The sequence below is a fragment of the Siphateles boraxobius genome, unplaced genomic scaffold, assembly GCF_051911475.1.
Source record: "Siphateles boraxobius isolate OS27281-9 unplaced genomic scaffold, OSU_SipBor_1 130, whole genome shotgun sequence".
In the NCBI taxonomy this organism is placed as follows: domain Eukaryota; kingdom Metazoa; phylum Chordata; class Actinopteri; order Cypriniformes; family Leuciscidae; genus Siphateles; species Siphateles boraxobius.
The window spans coordinates 9,720,957-9,744,934 of NW_027508734.1; the positions used below are offsets into that span (position 1 = coordinate 9,720,957).

General features: G+C 39.8%; 1 protein-coding gene and 1 non-coding gene across 4 annotated transcripts in view; both read left to right on the forward strand.

Annotated features, from left to right (window-relative positions):
- The first annotated feature begins 4,906 nt into the window (after positions 1–4,906).
- Positions 4,907–4,978, forward strand: trnaa-cgc (transfer RNA alanine (anticodon CGC)). Its single transcript has one exon. It is a non-coding gene; the product is annotated as a tRNA-Ala (tRNA).
- Positions 4,979–5,224: 246 nt separating this feature from the next.
- Positions 5,225–23,978, forward strand: part of dtx4a (deltex 4, E3 ubiquitin ligase a) — a 32,662-nt gene continuing 13,908 nt past the window's right edge. The window contains exons 1-3 of one of the 3 annotated variants that reach the window (XM_077227781.1): positions 5,225–5,547; positions 6,860–7,077; positions 9,057–10,035. In XM_077227781.1, the coding sequence (XP_077083896.1) occupies positions 6,867–7,077; positions 9,057–10,035 (1,190 nt within the window). In that variant the 5' untranslated portion in view covers positions 5,225–5,547; positions 6,860–6,866. Of the gene's footprint in view, positions 5,548–6,696; positions 7,078–9,056; positions 10,036–23,978 lie in introns of those variants that run through there. The other 2 variants (XM_077227783.1, XM_077227782.1) reach the window with 2 other exon arrangements.

Sequence of the window (23,978 nt, forward strand, 5' to 3'; positions counted from 1 at the left end):
AGCACAACAAGCGACTATTTTTTGGCAAAGATTTACCTGCTCTGAGGAAGGACAGTTCGTCTGGAAATGTATCAGTTTGGCTCTGATGGAGTACTGCCAGTTCTGCCTCTTTGTAGTCATCTGCTGTTGGGTTATGAGTGGCCGCCCCGTTGGCATGCTGGATGTAAGCCTTTAGTAACTCTGGAAGAGTATGGTATTTCTGTGGATCAGGAGTAGGTGGAGTGGAGATTGATAGGCCAATGAAGATTGGTTTTCTCAGTTCACTGTCCTGATCAATGGTCGTAAACGGTGGCATCTCCGGCCAGTGGTCAAGTGTCTGTCTGAGGAATTTTGGCCCCTTATTCCATCTGCTTTCCTGGCCTATGTCACACAGCAGTTTTCCCTTTGTGATGTCATCTGCGGGGTTCTCTTTTGATGGCACGTATCTCCAGTTATCAGACTCCGTGAGTTCCTGGATTTCTGCCACTCTGGTGCCTACGAAAACTTTAAAACGACATGAGTGTGACAGCAGCCAGGTAAGGACAGTTGTGGAGTCAGACCACAGAGTGACGCTGTGGATGGGCAAAGTTAGCTCTGTCTTCAGAACTTTTGCGAGTTGTGCACCTGCGAGTGCTGCACATAACTCCAACCGTGGAATGGTTTGCTGCTTTTTTGGGGCTACCCGAGATCTACCGGTTACAAAGGCTACTTCCACTCTACCTTCCAGGTTTTCAGTTCGTAAGTAGGCCACGGAACCATAGGCTCGCTCTGAAGCGTCACAGAAAATGTGGATCTGCCTCATGCTGGTAGGCTGATCCAGTTCTTTACTGCAGTAAGCCCTCGGCAAAACAACGTGCTGTAAACCATCCAGCTCACTCTCCCATGCTTTCCACAAGTTCAACAGATTCTCAGGCAGACGGGGATCGTCCCACTCTCTTTTCTTGTCCCATAACTTCTGTACGATCACCTTGGCCCGTGTCGTGAATGGCACAATATAACCTATCGGGTCATACTGGCTAGCGAGGATATGATATATGCTCCGCATAGTTGGAAGTGGGTGGTCTGTCCGCCGCTGCTTATAGGAGAGAGTGTCTGATGAGCAATGCCAGTGTAACCCAAGAGTTGACTCTTGTGCATCTTGATGACCTTCGCTGAGCCACTGGATGCTGCTTTGAGATCGAGCATCAGCTGGCAGGTGGTCGATGACTGATGGATCATTGCTCGCCCATTGTCTTAGGTCAAAGCCTCCGGAAGATAAGAGACTGCGGAGTCTGTCTACAAGACCTTTCGCTGTCTCACTTGAGGTGAAGCTCTGAAGGCAGTTGTCAACATAGAAAGATTTCTCTACTGAGAACTGTGTGTCTTCAGACTCACTGTGATCCAGGACGTGCTTCTGTAACGCGTATGTTGCGCAGCAAGGACTGCACGTTGTTCCGAATGGAAGTACTTGCCATTCATACACGTCTGGTGCCTTGTCTCTCTGAAGATTTCTCCAAATAAATCTCAGTAGTGGTTTGTCCTCAGGCAAAAGGCGTACCTGGTGGAACATCCCACGAATGTCACTACTAATGGCGATGGAATGTTCTCTGAATCGCAGAAGAACTGACAGAAGAGAAGGACTAAGTGGTGGACCAGGGAGCAAGTACTCATTCAGGTTGTGGCCTTGGTAAGCAAACGAACAGTTGAAGACAACCCTTTTCTTTCCATTATGCTCCACCAAATGATGTGGAATGTACCAGCTCTCTTTGGAACAGTCCACCTGCTCAGGAGTGAGTTTTGTGATGTAGCCAGCTTGCTGTAACCTGACTATCTCCTCTTGGTAGGCCGCCGCTTGATCAGGATTCTTGTTCAGCCGATTCTCTATTCCCCTTAATTGTGGCAGGACAGCTTCTTTAGGTGCATGTAGACATGGCATATCTTTGGCACGTAGAAGAGGGGTCGCATAGCGCTGGATTCTGTTAACATTCACTCTCACGGTTTTGTCCTGGAGAAGTTGGATGGACTCTTTGTCTTGTCTAGACCTTGTCAGTACCTTCTCGTTTCGATATGGAAGAATGTCCATTTTCCACAGTTTCTCCACATTCGCTTAAAGGTCGTTAGTGGGCCGTAAGCTGGTGAAAAGACATTGCTGTGGGGAAAGTCTGCTGGTTAGTTCTTGTGCTGGTCCCTGTAGTGTCCATCCTAGGCGTGTTCTCACAGCAGCAGGGCCACCAGGTGGACCCAGTCTGACTGGTTCTATGGGTGTGATGAGGTGAGTGCAGTCAGAACCGATGAGAACTACTGGTTTCACTTTGTGAAGGTGCTGTAGTGGCAGGCCTGCAAGATGCTTGTACTTCTTCTGGAGTACCTTGACGGGATGCGTGTGCTCTGCTAAACCCAGGCTGTTGGCTGTGAATGCGCTCCGTATCATGAAAGCCTTGCGAGGGTTAGCTACTGAAGACACAGTAAAGGTCACAGCCGCCCCGTGAAGGGTCTGTGTATCTTGCCTGACTGTACGGAGAACTAAGTCCTCTGGCTGACCCTTCAGATTCAACTTCTGCACAGCTTCATGTAGGATGATGGTCCGCTCTGACCCATCATCGAGGATTGCATATGCCTCCATGGATTTGTTGCCGTTTCGGAGCAGAACTTTAGCCACCTTCAGCAGAATTTTATTGTCACAGGTTGGACGATCCACATACAAGACTGCACTGGCTGGAACCGATTCTTCTGTGGCTCTGCTCTGGTCATTTACATCATGTAAGGCCAGCAAGTGCTTTCTGTTACAAGATGGACAGAGGGCTTTCAGTGTGCAATTGGCAGCATGATGACCACGCCCACAGCGCCAGCATCTATTTTGGCCTTTAATCCAATTCACCTTCTGCTCTTTGTTGAGTAACTTAAAGTTCTCACAGCCGCTCAGAAAATGTCTGTTGTTGTCGCAGTATGGACAGTAAACATTCACCCCTTCTCTCTTAGCAGCAGTTGGTTTGGGTGGATAAACTGGTGATGCTGGGCTGGCCTTTGGTTTCTCTGTACCAAGGAGGATGGTAGTGGGTTTGCGGGGCTGTCTAAAGTCTCTCCTCATCTCACTTCTCGGCACTGTCGAAACTCTAGACTGACTGATATAGTCAGTCTGGTCATCCTGAACTTGTAGCTCGTACTCAAGCCAGTCCGCAAAGTCCAATAATGTGGGGATAGTGACATGAAGAGGATGAGTGTACCTCTTGAAACTGGACCTGAGATCATGTGGCAGTTTGCTCATCAGTCTGGACACATGTGATCCACACTCCAACTCGACATTGCCTTTCTGACCCAGCTGTTCCAACATACTGACCAGGGACACAAACAAAAATACAAACAATATAAATAACTTATTTGGTAAAATACTGACGAATCGCGGTGAAATATAACACAATACAATCTCTATGATGATATACTTGAAAAGTGGGACTGGATGTGTGTGCACTAACGCTGTGCACGAGCTGTGCATGCGAGCATGGCTACTGCTACATGTGCGGTCGAACCGAGATGTAAACAACTGAGCGCATGCGCGAGACCTGAGATACAACCGTGCATTGGTGATTATAAGGAATAAATTTAACTACTATACGAATGACATCAATATAAATGGAATGGCAGTAATGTCACAGTAGTAGAATATGATTAAGTAAACAACCTTAAATGTAAACACAGCTACAGGCGGATTAGCATGCGCTGAGAACGTTCAACAATTATGTGATTACTTACAGTGTGATGCACGCACACGCACAATCGATAAATCTCCTTCGATTTGGGCTAATGCACTATATTTCACTCTACAAACTATATACAGTATTCAGCCGATCTCCTTTTCCCTTTATTATCCGTCTACTCTCTTCCCCTTCACTTCGCGAACTCCGGTGGAAAGTTTGGAACAGTCCATTTCTCGCTGAATGACAGCACTTTCTGCACCGCCCTCGTGCCAGTAAACACATCATCAGAGAATAGAAGAGATGTCAATGCAGAGGGAAGATATTTTAATTAAAGATTACAAGGGCACATGAATTAAAAAAAATATATACACATGGATAAATCATTTATATTAAACACTGCAATATTCCATGAAAATAATATTTGTCCATTCTGATTTCATGATGAATTTAAAATGTGAATTGTGACATTACATTTGCCATGATGTAGCATCAGGGCACCAAACCACCGACAATTGTGAGGTTATAACTGTGAAACCAACTCTCTTATCATGGTTGGACATTTTGAGAAAGGGTTCATGGCTCGGGTCAAGAAGACAATGATAAGGAATGTATGCTAATAGTGTAAACTAGATTAAAAATGTTTGACAAGACAAAGCCTGAAAAACCTAGCCTGGACTTTTTTGAAGTAATTTTAACAGCTTCAAGTTTGAAGGTTTTCAGTTAGTAATATATTTTAAGTTTTAGTTGAAAAGCTCTAGCAAAGACAGACAGACAGTAACCAAACAGACAGACAGACAGATAGATGGACGGATGATAGACAGATAGATAGATAGACAGATAGATAGACAGATAGATAGATAGATAGATATAGATAGATAGATAGATAGATAGATAGATAGATAGATAGATAGATAGATAGATAGATAGATAGATAGATAAGAAATGTTAGATAGAATAAGGTTTAAATGAGTCTCAATGGCTTAGAAATAGTAGCTAAATTACATAGAATGGCAGTTAATCTAATGAGCCTCTCCAACAACTTTAACTCCTGCAAAGTTTAGTTTCAGGTCTAATTAGACATGTCAGAACCAGCTAGTCAACATTTTTCGGCTTAACTCGCTGCAACCGGGTTTGAACAAACCCGCAGAAGAATACAGAATTTGTGATTGAAACAAATACCGCTTACATACTATCAGAAGGAAAGTTTACTTTTTTATAACAATAGTCTCGATTTCCTCGATCTTCTTACGGACGGGGATGTAGCTCAGTGGTAGAGCGCATGCTTCGCATGTATGAGGTCCCGGGTTCAATCCCCGGCATCTCCACTCATTTTTTTATTTTTCAAGAAAACAATAGTGGACAAGTAAACACAAGACATACTAAAATTCTTAACGATCACAGTCGCTGAATTCACAGATTTTATATCTGTAGAAAAGCATCGAATGCACGTACGTTTGTGAAGATTTTAGGAGGAGACACTTGAGTCGGAAGTTGCACTCCTGCGCAGACCATTGGTCGGTTAAACGTCAGTGGGCGTCGTAATCACCACGCCATTGGCCAGTTTAGCCCCCAGTGGGCGTGGCCACATGCAGAGTCACGCAAACAATTGAAGAATCATGCACATTCCTTACTAGAATAAGAATAACATTTAAATGTCTTTACGTGGTAGTAGGTAAAATAAGGCATGCCGTTTAAGAGATCTTTAGCTGCGCTTTCCGTCGACTGTGCATTTGAAAGTAAAACAATACAATAATTCGATTTGCCTTTTCCTCTGTGAAAAAAATCTGGGACTATTGTTACATCGCACGGATACTTTTTTGTTCAAGTTAAGATGGATTCGCCCAAGGAATTACCCTCTTCAATTATTTGATTGCAAACGAACGATCTCTTATTGGTGAGTGTTCGCATGCTTATATTCGTCGCATTTGGGAGATAACGGGCCTTTTGCTTTTGCATCTTGCACGTTCAGTTGGAAAATATGGGTTGTGAACATAATTGACAGATAAAACAAGTAACTGAGCCACCGTGACAAAATGAACCGCTGCCATTTTATATTAAAGAGAATGAACGGTATGATGACGAACATAATTAAACATCTGCCTTGCATTTTTCTTTATCAGAGAATGGACATTTTAAGGATGCAATGGAAGAAATGCGTTCCTAAAATGTCTTGCATGTAACACAACATTCTGTGGCAAGCGGTTTTAACATTTATTGTCTACAACATTTACATTGTCTATATATTTTGTTACTAATACTTTTATTACACTTTTAGCTACATTTAAAACATTTGTATTATCTTCTGTTTCTGTAGGCTAGCCTACTTCTGTTTCTTTTTCAGTATCTCTAGTAGCCTACTGTTATAGTAGCCTAACATCGCTTAGTTTTTAATCATTGTTTAATAGTAACAAATTGCAGATTATTGGTATTAAATTCATATTTGTATATATAGTTTAGTTTGTGATTATTTACTATTCACTGACTAAATTATTTAATTTGTTGCTTGGACCTATTACACTTGTTTTTCTGTTTAGTTCAATAGACACAAACACAGTTATTAGAGACTACATTTAATTACTTAATAGTAAGATTGGTCAGACTTTAGTTTTGGGTCCAATTCTCAGTATTACCTTTCTATTAACTACGAATTATACCTCAATACACTCTATTATTTACTGCTTATTAATAGTTAGTAAGGTAGTTGTTAAGTTTAGGTTCCTGGCTAGGATTAAGGGATGTAGAATATGCAGAATAAGGCATTAATATGTGCTTTATAAGTACTAATAAACAGAGAATATCATAGTAATGTGCATGTTAATAAGTTACTTGTTAACAGTGAAAATTGTACCCTAAACTAAAATGTTACTGTCTCTTAAATGGGTACCAGTATTAAGTAAATACATGCAAGGAAAGCTGGAATAGGTACTAGTAATGATACTGACAATTAGCCGATAAATAATGCATGTTATTAGTGAAATTGAAAAACGTGCAGTCGAAACAAAGTAGACTAGCTAGTTTAAAGGAATAAATGCTCAATTGGCTTGCCACAGCATGCTGCATAACATTCCCTTTGTGGTCAAATGCATCGCTTGCTTCTAGACGCACCTGTGCAATGCACAGGAATGAATCGCTGCAAAATAATGAACTGAGTCAAGACACATTAAGACGTCGTTATTGTGGACGTGACTTTATTTTTCTTCGCGTAGGTATGAGATGTTGTTAGCCTCGGCCGTGGTCGTCTGGGAATGGCTGAACGAGCACGGGCGCTGGCGACCCTACAGCCCGGCGGTGTCCCATCATATCGAGGCGGTGATCCGCAGCGACCCTCGCGGCGCCGGGAGCGTGGTGCTGGGCCAGGTCGACTCGCGTCTATCACCGTACATCATTGACCTGCAGTCTATGCACCAGTTTCGGCAAGATACCGGTGAGAGAGAACGATATCCTACATGATTTTTTAATATATATTTTTTTCTTCATCTACTGTGTTTTATTAATACGGTACCTTTGCTTTGAGATCAAACAAATGCGCCAACGAACTCACATCTGTATTGTGATGACTTGAAGGCAAAGGTCTGCAGATGTTTTGAAAGCTCACTTTGGTATGAAAAAGGTTGGGTCGGGCCTCAAAACGTTCATTTCAGCAACAACAACCTCTTCATTTTTCTCCAGTCAGATTCTGATATAGTTTAAAGCTTCATGTTTGTAATTCATACTTGTTTATGTCTCATGCAATGTGGAGTTCAAGTGGGTCTGCCATGAACTCCTAATGATTTTAGTCAATGCACATGAGTGCTTTGCTGGCGAGAATGAAGGGATTGGTAGAACCTATAACAAGAGGCAACGTGAAGCTGAAACAAAGGGGTGGATTGTTGGCTGTCAGAATTTTGGGAGTCTCTATCACCCATCCTGACAAAGGCCATTGTGCAAGACTGACTAGACTTCATGGGAAGATGGAGGAATGGAAAGAATAGGGTTGCCGAAGGGTAGCGGCCCATCGCTCCAAAAACACGAGGGAGGAGGAGATGGAAAAATGAATGGTAGTAGAGCGAGGTCATGAAGGGGGGTCTGATGGATAACCTCTGTGTTGCAGTTTATGCACTGTCAAATTCTTGAGACTAATTGTACTGAAGTACTAATGCATAGTTTTCTGCAAAACGATTACATTTGTGTAGTTGGTTAATTGAACTCTTTATGTTGTTCAGGGTGTCATGTTCTCAGGTGATAAATAAAACCAGTCATAGTATAGTTCTTCGGCAACCAGACACCTCTCGATATTTCAGCTGAACAAACTTTACATAATTTTTTTCTAGCATACATTTTTTGTCATTTTGAAGTGCATAAACACTAGTCCTGCTATTTGGCTGTTGTAGCTTTTCCTCATTGTGTACACAAAATAAACACTGACACAGTCAAAACACATAATTGGAGAAGCACAAATTAAACATCATGACACAAACTATTTTGGCTGAATTTTTTTCAGTGCATCACTAAGATATGCACGTATAAGGTTTGCATTCTTTCTCTCCCAGGTGGATCAATTAATATAGATGACTCATCTTGTACACGCATATCATTTTTGTTGTCCAATAAAAAGTTCTTAGAGTTGAGAGCCCCTTTCCCTTTAAATTATAAATAACGCGTGCCTCTAGAAGTAGAAGGTAAAAACAATCATGAGTCATCTCTGAATGATGTGCTATAATACTTATTTTTTATGTACTAATAAATAAATAAATTGTAATTTAATCATATAATAATTTTAATATTTTAAATAATTATATAATTATTAATGAATACAATTTTAAATAATTATATAATTATTAATGAATACAATTATTAATAATTATTATTAACATTTTAATAATAGACCATTGGCCAAGTAAAACTATAATTCACCCAAAAATAAATACTCTGTTATCATGATCTCATCCTCATGTCATTGCAAAGCTATAAACCTTCAGGTCATCTTCAGAACGCAAAGAAAGGTATTTTTGATATACTTTTTAGTACATTTAGTCTATCCATTAGAAATCCACACAACCAAAAAAATACCGAAAGACATCGTAAAAGTATTCCACATGAATCAAGCGGTTTAATCGCTTTAAATGATTAACAGATTTAATTTTGCTTATTCATATATAAACACTGATCAACACACATGCATAGAGCTCATAAATAAAATACTAAAATGTAATCAGCCTATTAGCTCATAAAATAATATCTTCATTTGTGTTCTGAAGATTATCGGTAGTCTTGTGGGTTCCTGTTTCTTCCTGTTCAAATTCCTGTTTTTAATAAGAAAAATACATCAACACAGGACTGTGCACGTCAAATATTTTTGTGGCCATTTTAAAGTGCACATTGCCTGTAGTTTTGCTAAACTAACCTCTCTGCTCTTCCTTACAGGTACACTAAGACCCGTGCGGCGAAGTTTCTACGACCCGCGGTCGGCCCCGGGGCAGGGTTGGGTGTGGGAATGGGAGAATGACTCGGGCTCATGGACGCCGTACGACACGGAGGTCAGCATCGCCATCCAGGCGGCTCGGGACCGGCAGCAGCCCTGGCTGGACTTAACGCCATTGGGCTTCTGCTACCTTATAGACCTGCAGAGTATGACGCAGATCAATGGACAGACGCAACGGCGCCGGCGCATCCAGAGGCGCTCAGACCTGCCCTACCCGCTCGTCTCCGGCCCGCTGCCAAAGCCGCATGCGTGGTCGTCCGCTGGAAGTGGTGGACTCTTGGGAGTGGGTGTTTCAGGGGTCAGTGGAGGGAATGGCAGTGCCTATCCCAGTGGAGCTCTCCCAGCTTCTGCTATCACTTCACTTGGTCAACCATGTTCCTGCCAGCAGTGTATGCTAGTCTTGGGCGTCAAGACCCCTAGCATGGCACAAACTCTGGGGCGGAAACCCCCGCCGGTACCCAAGCCGCCGAGCCCAAAGGCGCCATCAAGGGGACACTCTTACTCTCTAACCCTGCCTCACCCTCCTTCCCTTTCCAGAGTCCTCTCGCCACATAGGAACTCCACCTCGGGTGCTAGCGGAGGCTTCGGACACTCCCTCTCTCTGCTGGGTTCAGCCACTGCTGCCCTGTCGATATCCTCTAACCGTCCTCCTCCACCTGCTGTACCGCCACCCCCGCCTCCTTCTGCCATACCCTACACGACCTCTGCCTCCAACCCTACAGCACCTACACCCTCCAACGCCCTTATATCTACCGTGACCACCTGCGCTCCCACACCGTCTGCTCGTGTTCTGGGTCCTGTTTCTACGGCATCAGCAGCTTGTGCCGCCCCGGTGCCACCGCGCAGTAGTCTGGCAGGCCTTAGCCGCCCCGCCCTGCAGAGAATCGCCATGGCACAGTCACGGGCACTTATTGCATCAGGGTAAGTTGTAACAACTGCAGTCATCTGTAATTGTAAATTAAATGAAAAGAAAGGTTCCAAAGGAGGGGTTTCCTTTATTTTAAAGAGTGAAGAATTCAAAAGTCTCTTCATCAGAGATCCCTAAAAAAGATGGTTTCCACAAATATGTTAAAGGGATAGTTCACCCAAAAATGAAAATTCTGTCATTAATTACTCACCCTCATGTCGTTCCAAACCCGTAAGAGTTTTGCTCTTCTTCGGCACACAAATTGATATATTTCTTATGAAATCTGAGCGCTTTCTGTCCCTCCATTGACAGGTACACAACAACCACTTTGATGATTCAAAAAGTTCATAAAGAGATTGTAAAACGAATCCATCGGAATTGAGCGGTTTAGTCCAAATTTTCTGAAGAGACTCAATCGCTTTATATGATGAACAGAGTGAATTAAGGCTTATTGTCAGCAAACATAAACAGAAGCTCAAACGAACATGCTTGACGCGAGAGAACAAACCTCCTTTGTTCTTGCTGAAGCTCAAACGTGCTGCGTAAAACATGAATGAACCTCATTGGTTCTTGTTGAAGCTCAAATATGCTGCATAACACGAGAATGAACCTCATTGGTTCTTGTTGAAGCTCAAATATGCTGCATAACACGAGAATGAACCTCATTGGTTCTTGCTGAAGCTCAAAAGTGCTGCGTAACACGAGAATGAACCTCATTGGTTCTTGCTGAAGCTCAAACGTGATGCCTAACACGAGAATGAACCTCATTGGTTCTTGCTGAAGCTCAAAAGTGCTGCGTAACACGAGAATGAACCTCATTGGTTCTTGCTGAAGCTCAAATGTGCTGCATAACACGAGAATGAACCTCATTGGTTTTTGCTGAAGCTCAAAGTTATGCGTAACACGAGAATGAACCTCATTGGTTCTTGTTGAAGCTCAAATTTGCTGCATAACACGAGAATTAACCTCATTGGTTCTTGGTGAAGCTCAAACGTGATGTGTAACATGACAATGAACCTCATTGGTTCTTGCTGAAGCTCAAAAGTGCCACGTAACACGAGAATGAACCTCATTGATTCTTGCTGCAGCTCAAACGTGATGTGTAATATGACAATGAACCTCATTGGTTTTTGCTGAAGCTCAAAGTTATGCGTAACACGAGAATTAACCTCATTGGTTCTTGCAGAAGCTCAAATGTGATGCGTAACACAAGAATGAACCTCATTGGTTCTTGCTGAAGCTCAAACGTGATGTGTAACATGAAAATGAACCTCATTGGTTCTTGCGGAAGCTCAAACGTAATGTGTAACATGAGAATTAACCTCATTGGTTCTTGCTGAAGCTCAAACGTAATGTGTAACATGACAATGAACCTCATTGGTTTTTGCTGAAGCTCAAAGTTATGCGTAACATGAGAATTAACCTCATTGGTTCTTGCAGAAGCTCAAACGTGATGCGTAACACAAGAATGAACCTCATAGGTTCTTGCTGAAGCTCAAACGTGATGCGTAACACAAGAATGAACCTCATTGGTTCTTGCTGAAGCTCAAACATGATGCGTAACATGAGAATTAACCTTATTGGTTCTTGCTGAAGCTCAACAGTGATGCGTAACATGAGAATTAACCTAATTGGTTCTTGCTGAAGCTCAAATGTGCTGCATAACACGAGAATGAACCTCATTGGCTCTTGATGAAGCTCAAACGTGATGCGTAACACGAGAATGAACCTCATTGGTTCTTGCTGAAGCTCAAACATGATGCGTAACACGAGAATGAACCTTATTGGTTCTTGCTGAAGCTCAAACGTGATGCGTAACACGAGAATGAACCTCATTGGCTCTTGATGAAGCTTAAACGTGATGCGTAACACAAGAATGAACCTCATAGGTTCTTGCTGAAGCTCAAACGTGATGCGTAACACAATAATGAACCTCATTGGTTCTTGCTGAAGCACAAACATGATGCGTAACACGAGAATGAACCTTATTGGTTCTTGCTGAAGCTCAAACGTGATTCGTTACACGAGAATTAACCTAATTGGTTCTTGCTGAAGCTCAAATGTGCTGCATAACACGAGAATGAACCTCATTGGCTCTTGATGAAGCTCAAACGTGATGCGTAACACAAGAATGAACCTCATTGGTTCTTGCTGAAGCTCAAACATGATGCGTAACACGAGAATGAACCTCATTGGTCCTTGCTGAAGCTCAAACGTGATGCGTAACACGAGAATGAACCTCATTGGTTCTTGCAGAAGCTCAAATGTGCTGCGTAACACAGGAATGAACTTCATTGGTTCTCATACATCAAGCAAACATGCTTGACCTTCCGTTTACAACGATTTATGTGTGAGTTGATCAATGTTTAAATGTGAATAAAAGCCTAAATTCAATTTATTCATCATATAAAGTGATCGTGTCTCTTCAGAAAATTTGGACCAAACCGCTCAATTCATATGGATTCGTTTTACGATCTCTTTATGATCTTTTTGAAGCGTCAAAGTGGTAGTTGCGTAGCTGTTAATGGAGGGACAGAAAGCTCTTAGATTTCATCAAAAAGATCTTTATTTGTGTTCCGAAGATGAATGAAAGTCTTACGGGTTTGGAATTTAACATGAGGGTGAGTAATTAGGTGAATAATGAGTGAGGATGAGTAATTGGGTGGACAAACCCTTTAATCAGCACAACTGTTTTCAACATTGATGGAGGTTCAATCTCCATTGAAAATTCAGCTTTGCCATCACAAGTTAAAATTTTTAAAAATCTTTTTAATTAATACATTTAATTTTGAAAATTTAATTAAAATAAATACAGCCTTGGTGAGCATAAGAGACTTTAAAAACATTAAATCTTACCGACCCCAGACTTTTGACTGGTAGTGAATTTAGAACAAAGTTAGCTACTGAATACAGCCGCCTAAAGGTGGTCACATATTTACCATTGCAATGTGATATGTCATGAGCGAGATCTAGTCATTTTAATAGAAATCCACGTGATCGGGAGTTTTTTGGTTGAGGTCTAAAAAATTACCCATGCAGATTTTGCTCTTTATGCGAATTCACTGAATTGACCAGATTTTTTTTGCCCAAATTTCTCTAATGTGATCACACCTTAACTTACAAAATGCTTGTGAAGAGCAAATTTTGTGCTTGCATCTCCTTGTGAAAAAAATGTGAGATTGTTAAATATTTTAGGTTGAATTCAGCCTCTGCAGCCTCAAATGTAAAAACCTTGACTGTTTACAGAAAGTCTGTCACTCTAGGATGTGTACACAGGGATAGTTAGCTCAGATTTATTGCTGTTTTCAGAACGCATTTCACTTTTGGGAACAGACTAAAAATGCTGTAATATAAACCTGACAATTGAGAACTTGAATCCAATACATCTCATTTGTTGACTTTATCTGGTTAGATTACTAGTTCATTTGTTTTGTATGTATGTAGGCCTGCGCTTTGAAATGGTTTCACTTCTCTAATAGTTTATTTTTGAATAAAAGGAACTTGTGTTTCAAGAATACTTGAAAGGTTGACACATTTAGACCTGTTAAAAGTAAGAAAGTTTAATTTAGCACTGCTGGCCTATAGTGTTTTAAATGCTTGGTCTGAACCTGAACTTCATTCTACCCTGCTTCCACTCGCTTTTCACATTTTACTTTTGGACCCGGACCTCGGTACTCGGTAAATCAGAATTATCTCGTAACCACTGGAACGGCGACTGGGGTCGAACATTAAACCTTTAAGAATTAAGAATGGATCGATCCCAACTTTTAACCTCAACTTCAGTTTAAAATGTAAGTTGACAGTTTCCAAGATGGTGACGACGAAAGCAGCGTTTCATTGGTTATTTTCAAGTGGAATTGGGAGAATTTGGTGTTACAGGTTGTCTAGAAAGTGGCATGAGTGGAACACTTTGTGGTCAGAGATGGGAAATTTAAACTGGTTAATTTTCTCAACAATTTTTTTTAAAATTAGTCTTAGTCCTGTATCAAATGTACTTTTTAGTTTTGATCCTTTTTAGTCAATCTTATCCTGTTTTTTTAGTCAAGTTTTAGTCGAATAAATCAATGTCTGCATTTTAGTCTAGTCACATTTTCGTGGTTAAATTGATAATTATGATTATTTTGATCAAAATTATTATTGCAATGATTATCATTTTCATTATTTTTTACATTTCATCAGAATTATTGCACCTATTATTCATCCATAAGCACAAATCAAGAGAATGTCAACTGACATGCATGGTTTATTTTACCTCATCTAGTTTCTTGATTTATTATAGGCTATTTATCATATAAATGACCACGCTGTCTACATAATGAAAACCGCAAGAAACTTCTCTCAAAAATCAAAAGTTTCAATAATTGCAGATTACATTAATGTTTTCTTAAGACAACAGCAAAAAAAGACTTTTCATTGTCACACAGGAGTTTCTTTAGTGCATTTATTCAGCAAGAACAATGGCATTGGCAAACAATATAGTCGAGATCCATGTTTAGATTTAGTAAAGTTTCTTTACTGAGAAGGTTTGATCTCAGATTTAGTCGCTGCAAACAGTGCAAACGAACACTGACTGTCTGAATGACACTTTCATTTGAGCAGAATATGTCAGTAGAGATGGCTAAACTCCAGCTTACTTGTTTGTCTGTGTTTTCAGATCATTCGTGATTCTTCCGCAGTGTAGAGACAGCCGGTGCACATGGTTGCCAGATTGCAAAGATTAAGTAAAACACCGGGCAGAAAATGTATCCTGATTAAGGGATTTTAGAGTATTGAAATCTGGCAACTGCAAGCATTAAAGCTACATGTCTTGTACCAATATATTGGGTGAATTACTGTATAAGATAACGTAGTCAAGCAAAAGGCATATTAATTACTGTTATATGTCCAACATTGTAGAGAGTGATACATAAAACGCATTACCATTCTGATACATCGACTTGTACGAGCCTGTGTAATTCACTCTTCCACTTCTTCTGAATCAGTTTTTGGTTCTAGCATATATGGCTGAATTAAACCAATACGTGCCATCGTGAAGCATTTACTACAGTAAAGTTGAGCGAGTGGATCAGATATTCCGAGCTGGAGGGAGTGAGTGAGTGGAGGCGGGGCTAATTTGCATATTCATTGCCTCCTATATATTCATGAGTTAAGCCTGATTCACACGGCAGGATAATTAGGACCGATTTTAGCCCCGATTTACCCCTTCCGACAATCTTAAGGATGCTCTGATTATCGTAAAATAATCTGATCAGATATTCCTGCCGTGTGTGGTGTGTTAAGAGTGCTCTCGTCTGCTCGGAAGGACGTCGGGACCGCTCCGATCTCAAATCGGGGATATCCAACATGTTGGATTTTTTGGGGCCGATTTCTCCTCGTGTTTGGTGTCCCCCGGGGACAAACGAGCATGCAGCCTGTGGACTGTGGCGTGTAGCCAATCAGAAAGCGAGGTGACGAGGCGCAGAGGAAGCACCGGGAAACTAAATCAAAACAGCCGGCGGCATGGCGCACCAGAAAGTCCGGTGGACGTACATGGAAACGAATATATGAACGTTTATTTCAACAGTAATTAATCTGTGTAGTACGTATGATGTAGCAAGCATAGTCCATGCTCGCGTTGTCTCCACTTCTTTGACCATCGCCTTTTCTTTTGATCACGTTTTTTTTCCGGTTAAAAACAAACTACAAACTATCGCCACTGCATCCTCTTCGTCCGCCATGATTGTTTACTCTGAAGTCACGTTTGATCTCTAGGGATTTTGCAAGATTTTCCGTCTGACCTGGGAATGCTCGGGAGTCAAATCGGTTTGTGTGTGATGTGTTGATTTTGCCGTGTGGCTGCGCACCACACACGGTACGACCAAAACTGTTAGACCCTTGATTTTTTATCGCCGTGTGTGGGGTCTCTCAGGTTTGGAAAATCGTCCGACAATTTTAAAATCGCCCCGTTTTGCATGTACATATTTTAAGGCATGAATTGTTTTTTTCACAGGAAAATTTTTTTTTCTAATTTTTTTGGTGATCAAACATGATTTTTAAGGGATAAAATTATTGACTACAGGGGGACTTTAACGAAATGAACACTACTCCGACCGACGTCTGGAACGGAGCATAGTTTTTGAGGATCATGTTTAGGTTATACTAGACTTTAGGATCAGAAAGTGTGAGTCTCTGAAAGTAATAGCAGTGTTACATTATGTTACACTTCTGTTCTGCTACCAAAAGTTTTTGAAAGAAATCTCTTCTTCTCCTCAAGGCTGCAATTATTCGATCAAAAATACAGTGAAAACAGAAATATTGTGAAATATCATTACAATTTAATAGCAATTTTCTATTTTAAACCGCTCAATTCATATGGATTCGTTTTACGATCTCTTTATGATCTTTTTGAAGCGTCAAAGTGGTAGTTGCGTAGCTGTTAATGGAGGGACAGAAAGCTCTTAGATTTCATCAAAAAGATCTTTATTTGTGTTCCGAAGATGAATGAAAGTCTTACGGGTTTGGAATTTAACATGAGGGTGAGTAATTAGGTGAATAATGAGTGAGGATGAGTAATTGGGTGGACAAACCCTTTAATCAGCACAACTGTTTTCAACATTGATGGAGGTTCAATCTCCATTGAAAATTCAGCTTTGCCATCACAAGTTAAAATTTTTAAAAATCTTTTTAATTAATACATTTAATTTTGAAAATTTAATTAAAATAAATACAGCCTTGGTGAGCATAAGAGACTTTAAAAACATTAAATCTTACCGACCCCAGACTTTTGACTGGTAGTGAATTTAGAACAAAGTTAGCTACTGAATACAGCCGCCTAAAGGTGGTCACATATTTACCATTGCAATGTGATATGTCATGAGCGAGATCTAGTCATTTTAATAGAAATCCACGTGATCGGGAGTTTTTTGGTTGAGGTCTAAAAAATTACCCATGCAGATTTTGCTCTTTATGCGAATTCACTGAATTGACCAGATTTTTTTTGCCCAAATTTCTCTAATGTGATCACACCTTAACTTACAAAATGCTTGTGAAGAGCAAATTTTGTGCTTGCATCTCCTTGTGAAAAAAATGTGAGATTGTTAAATATTTTAGGTTGAATTCAGCCTCTGCAGCCTCAAATGTAAAAACCTTGACTGTTTACAGAAAGTCTGTCACTCTAGGATGTGTACACAGGGATAGTTAGCTCAGATTTATTGCTGTTTTCAGAACGCATTTCACTTTTGGGAACAGACTAAAAATGCTGTAATATAAACCTGACAATTGAGAACTTGAATCCAATACATCTCATTTGTTGACTTTATCTGGTTAGATTACTAGTTCATTTGTTTTGTATGTATGTAGGCCTGCGCTTTGAAATGGTTTCACTTCTCTAATAGTTTATTTTTGAATAAAAGGAACTTGTGTTTCAAGAATACTTGAAAGGTTGACACATTTAGACCTGTTAAAAGTAAGAAAGTTTAATTTAGCACTGCTGGCCTATAGTGTTTTAAATGCTTGGTCTGAACCTGAACTTCATTCTACCCTGCTTCCACTCGCTTTTCACATTTTACTTTTGGACCCGGACCTCGGTACTCGGTAAATCAGAATTATCTCGTAACCACTGGAACGGCGACTGGGGTCGAACATTAAACCTTTAAGAATTAAGAATGGATCGATCCCAACTTTTAACCTCAACTTCAGTTTAAAATGTAAGTTGACAGTTTCCAAGATGGTGACGACGAAAGCAGCGTTTCATTGGTTATTTTCAAGTGGAATTGGGAGAATTTGGTGTTACAGGTTGTCTAGAAAGTGGCATGAGTGGAACACTTTGTGGTCAGAGATGGGAAATTTAAACTGGTTAATTTTCTCAACAATTTTTTTTAAAATTAGTCTTAGTCCTGTATCAAATGTACTTTTTAGTTTTGATCCTTTTTAGTCAATCTTATCCTGTTTTTTTAGTCAAGTTTTAGTCGAATAAATCAATGTCTGCATTTTAGTCTAGTCACATTTTCGTGGTTAAATTGATAATTATGATTATTTTGATCAAAATTATTATTGCAATGATTATCATTTTCATTATTTTTTACATTTCATCAGAATTATTGCACCTATTATTCATCCATAAGCACAAATCAAGAGAATGTCAACTGACATGCATGGTTTATTTTACCTCATCTAGTTTCTTGATTTATTATAGGCTATTTATCATATAAATGACCACGCTGTCTACATAATGAAAACCGCAAGAAACTTCTCTCAAAAATCAAAAGTTTCAATAATTGCAGATTACATTAATGTTTTCTTAAGACAACAGCAAAAAAAGACTTTTCATTGTCACACAGGAGTTTCTTTAGTGCATTTATTCAGCAAGAACAATGGCATTGGCAAACAATATAGTCGAGATCCATGTTTAGATTTAGTAAAGTTTCTTTACTGAGAAGGTTTGATCTCAGATTTAGTCGCTGCAAACAGTGCAAACGAACACTGACTGTCTGAATGACACTTTCATTTGAGCAGAATATGTCAGTAGAGATGGCTAAACTCCAGCTTACTTGTTTGTCTGTGTTTTCAGATCATTCGTGATTCTTCCGCAGTGTAGAGACAGCCGGTGCACATGGTTGCCAGATTGCAAAGATTAAGTAAAACACCGGGCAGAAAATGTATCCTGATTAAGGGATTTTAGAGTATTGAAATCTGGCAACTGCAAGCATTAAAGCTACATGTCTTGTACCAATATATTGGGTGAATTACTGTATAAGATAACGTAGTCAAGCAAAAGGCATATTAATTACTGTTATATGTCCAACATTGTAGAGAGTGATACATAAAACGCATTACCATTCTGATACATCGACTTGTACGAGCCTGTGTAATTCACTCTTCCACTTCTTCTGAATCAGTTTTTGGTTCTAGCATATATGGCTGAATTAAACCAATACGTGCCATCGTGAAGCATTTACTACAGTAAAGTTGAGCGAGTGGATCAGATATTCCGAGCTGGAGGGAGTGAGTGAGTGGAGGCGGGGCTAATTTGCATATTCATTGCCTCCTATATATTCATGAGTTAAGCCTGATTCACACGGCAGGATAATTAGGACCGATTTTAGCCCCGATTTACCCCTTCCGACAATCTTAAGGATGCTCTGATTATCGTAAAATAATCTGATCAGATATTCCTGCCGTGTGTGGTGTGTTAAGAGTGCTCTCGTCTGCTCGGAAGGACGTCGGGACCGCTCCGATCTCAAATCGGGGATATCCAACATGTTGGATTTTTTGGGGCCGATTTCTCCTCGTGTTTGGTGTCCCCCGGGGACAAACGAGCATGCAGCCTGTGGACTGTGGCGTGTAGCCAATCAGAAAGCGAGGTGACGAGGCGCAGAGGAAGCACCGGGAAACTAAATCAAAACAGCCGGCGGCATGGCGCACCAGAAAGTCCGGTGGACGTACATGGAAACGAATATATGAACGTTTATTTCAACAGTAATTAATCTGTGTAGTACGTATGATGTAGCAAGCATAGTCCATGCTCGCGTTGTCTCCACTTCTTTGACCATCGCCTTTTCTTTTGATCACGTTTTTTTTCCGGTTAAAAACAAACTACAAACTATCGCCACTGCATCCTCTTCGTCCGCCATGATTGTTTACTCTGAAGTCACGTTTGATCTCTAGGGATTTTGCAAGATTTTCCGTCTGACCTGGGAATGCTCGGGAGTCAAATCGGTTTGTGTGTGATGTGTTGATTTTGCCGTGTGGCTGCGCACCACACACGGTACGACCAAAACTGTTAGACCCTTGATTTTTTATCGCCGTGTGTGGGGTCTCTCAGGTTTGGAAAATCGTCCGACAATTTTAAAATCGCCCCGTTTTGCATGTACATATTTTAAGGCATGAATTGTTTTTTTCACAGGAAAATTTTTTTTTCTAATTTTTTTGGTGATCAAACATGATTTTTAAGGGATAAAATTATTGACTACAGGGGGACTTTAACGAAATGAACACTACTCCGACCGACGTCTGGAACGGAGCATAGTTTTTGAGGATCATGTTTAGGTTATACTAGACTTTAGGATCAGAAAGTGTGAGTCTCTGAAAGTAATAGCAGTGTTACATTATGTTACACTTCTGTTCTGCTACCAAAAGTTTTTGAAAGAAATCTCTTCTTCTCCTCAAGGCTGCAATTATTCGATCAAAAATACAGTGAAAACAGAAATATTGTGAAATATCATTACAATTTAATAGCAATTTTCTATTTTAAATGTATTCCTGTGATCAAATCAGCATAATTACTTAGTCTTCGGTGTCACATGATCCTTCAGAAATCATTATAATATGCTGTTTTCTGATGCGCAAGAAACATTTCTTATTATTTTCAATGTTGAAAACAATTGTGCTGCTTAAAGCTACAGTCTGTAGCTTTTTCCTCTTTGTCGCCATCTCTGTTCGAAATCTGTAACTGCAGTAATTCGCAGAATTATTTTGACCAGCATAAGAATTTTCACATGGAAATGTCATCTGAACAAGTAAGTAACATCCACTTTTGTTTTGATCAACTATGGGGGAAAAAACAATGAAGTAAATCGCGCTGTTTAAATATAACGATCACTTATCTTATGTCAAACAGTAGCTACAAGTTATCACGCGAATTATTTAGAAATTTTTTATGTTAACAACATCAGCATTGCATGACTACATTTAATACAAGTTTATTATGATTACCTGTAGTTCAGTTACCCTTTCTGTACAGTCTAATTTCTAATTTTCATACCATGAAATTAATGTTTCTTTACTGGTTTTCTTTTTTCTTTTCTTTTTTTTAAAACAAACAAACGTATCTGTAATCCGATGCATATTTAAAACTGGAATATATATAATTTCAAGTAACATACATGTGTCATTGCTAGTAACATACTAGTGTCATAGTGCTATGAAATAAAAGGTTTATGAACTGAATCACTGTTATGCATAAATGTGTTTTACATAATATAACTCTTCCGACAAGAAAATTTTCACTTTACCGATCTGATTCAGCTCCAATGCTTGACAACGGAGGAGGCGGATTTTGTTTTCTTGGAGTAGACGTGAATTGCTCCCTCTCATAGCTAGCACAAAATAATTCATAATTACTAATAGCAAAACGAAAAAAGCAACAACAAAGGAAACTCCGTAACTGCGTGAATTAAGAGAACAAGTGTGCTGCCGTTACACGAACTATTGAAATGTCTTACCTATCCAGCAGAAAAAAAGCCGTTTCTGCGTCCGTTTTGAACCCCTTCAAGTCACGGAGTTCATGCCACCTTTCAAAAGCCCTGCCGATGTTTATTCTTGTTTTCGCGAGGCCACGGTTGCAGTCTCTTTTTTTCTCTACCCACTCAGAAGTCCAAATTCTTTTTGGTTTTACAATTGTTGAATCTACAGTTGTAACTGTTGAATCTACAGTTGTCACTGGTGATTGTCGATTCCTTTCTAGATCCGCCATAATTTTAATTATTGTGCTATGAGAAAAGGCTAAAAATGTCCACCTCCAACATGATCACACGCAATATAGCCTGCTTGCCGGGACTCCTTCTTCATGTGCACGGACGTGACGTAATGACGCAAAGACATGTTCGAATTTCCCGCGGAAACACACCAGTACCACTGGAATTAAAAGCATTATTACAAGCTAACCGTTTTGAATCGAGAAAAGGTAAGCAGATATTTTTGAACAATGGATGATTATGTTTTTTATTATTATTATTATTTTGGATATTTTTAACTCAAAAAAGTTACGGACTGCAGCTTTAATATTTGTATGGAAACCATATTACATTTTTTTTCAGGATTCTTTGATGACTGGAAAGTTCAAAAGAACAGCATTTATTTGAAATGTAAATATTTTGTAGCATTATAAACGCCTTTCAGTTTAATGCATCTATGGCTGAAGAAAAAAAAAAAGGTTTCTTTTTAAAACATCCAAACTTTTGAACGGTACTGTGTATGTCACATTATACTTGGAAAAACTGTGTGGCCTGTGGGCTTCATGAAGGCAAGAGAATAGTTAATGAAAGGAAGCTTTCTAGACGTAGCTGGTCGATGGGAGTCCTCTATGAGTGTCAACAGGTCAGTCTCGTTCATTAGACTCCCACCTCTTTCTTTCTGTCCCGTTCTCCCTGTTCCCCGTTCCCAGGCTCCATTCATTCCTGGGGGCCCCTTTAGCTCTATTGTGCAAGTGTTTTCGAGAATGTGTGTGTGCGCGGAGTGCGTATCCAAGGCAACCTTTGTTGGCAGTCGGGCAGCTTGAGTTTTATATTTGCAACACAATGCAGTTAAAGGGTGGGGGGGATGTCAGTGGAAAGACAGAAGAGGGGTAAGAGATTTGGTAGTCTGTGTGAAGGAGGTTTGGGAATAGTTGCTTGATTGAGCAAGTGTTTGTTTTGAGTGTGTGTGCTTGTGTGAGACTCAGACGCTGTCCTGTACACACAAACGTCTGTCTCAGAGACTGGAGGAGCGCAGATTTTAGGTTTGTGCGTAGTGGCATATGACTGGGATGAGGAGTGAGCCATGAAAAGTGAAGTGAGCCAACGAACGTCATATTCAGGCGTGCACTGGCATACTGAAAAGTATCAGATGGGGGTTTTTACAAGCATGCACACGCACAGAAACATCTTATAATGGCAATCATGAATGCTCAGTATCATGTAACACTTCTGTGGTTTTGTGAATAAACAGTATCATCTTGTATATCATATATCTTTTGTATATACACCACACTACCACTAAAAAGTTTGGGGTCAGTGTTGGATTGTGCCAGAATGTTGGATCGGATGGATGCGATGGATTTCAGTTATTTTAAATTGTTACAATATACGTATTACAATATATCAATAAACGCAGCATTGCTGAGCATAAGAGACTTCTTTCAAAAACCTTAAAAAGTCTTACCAACCCCAAACTTTTGAACAGTGGTGTACCGTGGGGTCCAAAAGTCTGACCACCCTGAATGTAAAATCGAATTTAAACTAGAAAGCTTATCGAATTTGAACTAGAATGCATATGTTAGGTTCAGATTCTGCTATATTTCTAGGTTTATGCATATTTCTAGGTCTGTCATTGAAGTGAAAGGGGACAAACCAATTGCTAAATTTCTGAAAATCATTGTTTGTTTTAGTTCCTGATAATATAATTGTTACAGTGGCACATGGCTGCCACATATATTTTTTCCACTCAATTATGTCATTATAACGAGATATTTTCTCGTAATAACGTGATGCTGTGTCATTAAAATAACATTTTTTTCATTAAAACAATACATTTTCTCTTAATAACAGCATGATATTGTGTCATAAAGATTATATGCTTTCCCATTATAACAAGATATTATATCGTTAAATTTACATATTTTGCACGTGACGTGATAACGTGGGAAATAGGCCTTTATCACAGTCCTCGTTTCAAAAGTGGAAGCTTCAAATAATATAGTAAAATAACTTCTGCTGTAGCCTGTATGGATGGCAGTGCCCAATGCTTATGTTTATAGAGTGATACAGGTATGATGTCACTTTGTAGGTCAACCGGCAGTTCGCATCACACTGGTTCCCTTGAGAAAAGCCCAATAGGATTTTCCCATAGGCTTTTGGACTATCGCTAAAAACAAGCTCTGTGATCAACAAAAGTTTATGATACTTGAACGTTTTTTCCCATCAAGATAATTATCACAGATAAACACAACTTTTATGAATTTTGAAGCCTAAATGCAGTTGCCAGAAGTAAAAAGCTAAAGGTATCTATAAACGAACTATACCACGGTCCCACGAATTCAACGTCATAATCCCTAAGGATAGTGACAACTCTTTCAGTTTTTATCTAAAAACATTTTCCTATTTTAATTTAATTTAACTATTTTATTATAGCACAATCATAAGCATAATGATACTGTTAAGCAGACTGAGTTTACCTGTTTAATGTCCCCGACAGCCTCTGTAGACCCATTTAGCCACTTGTA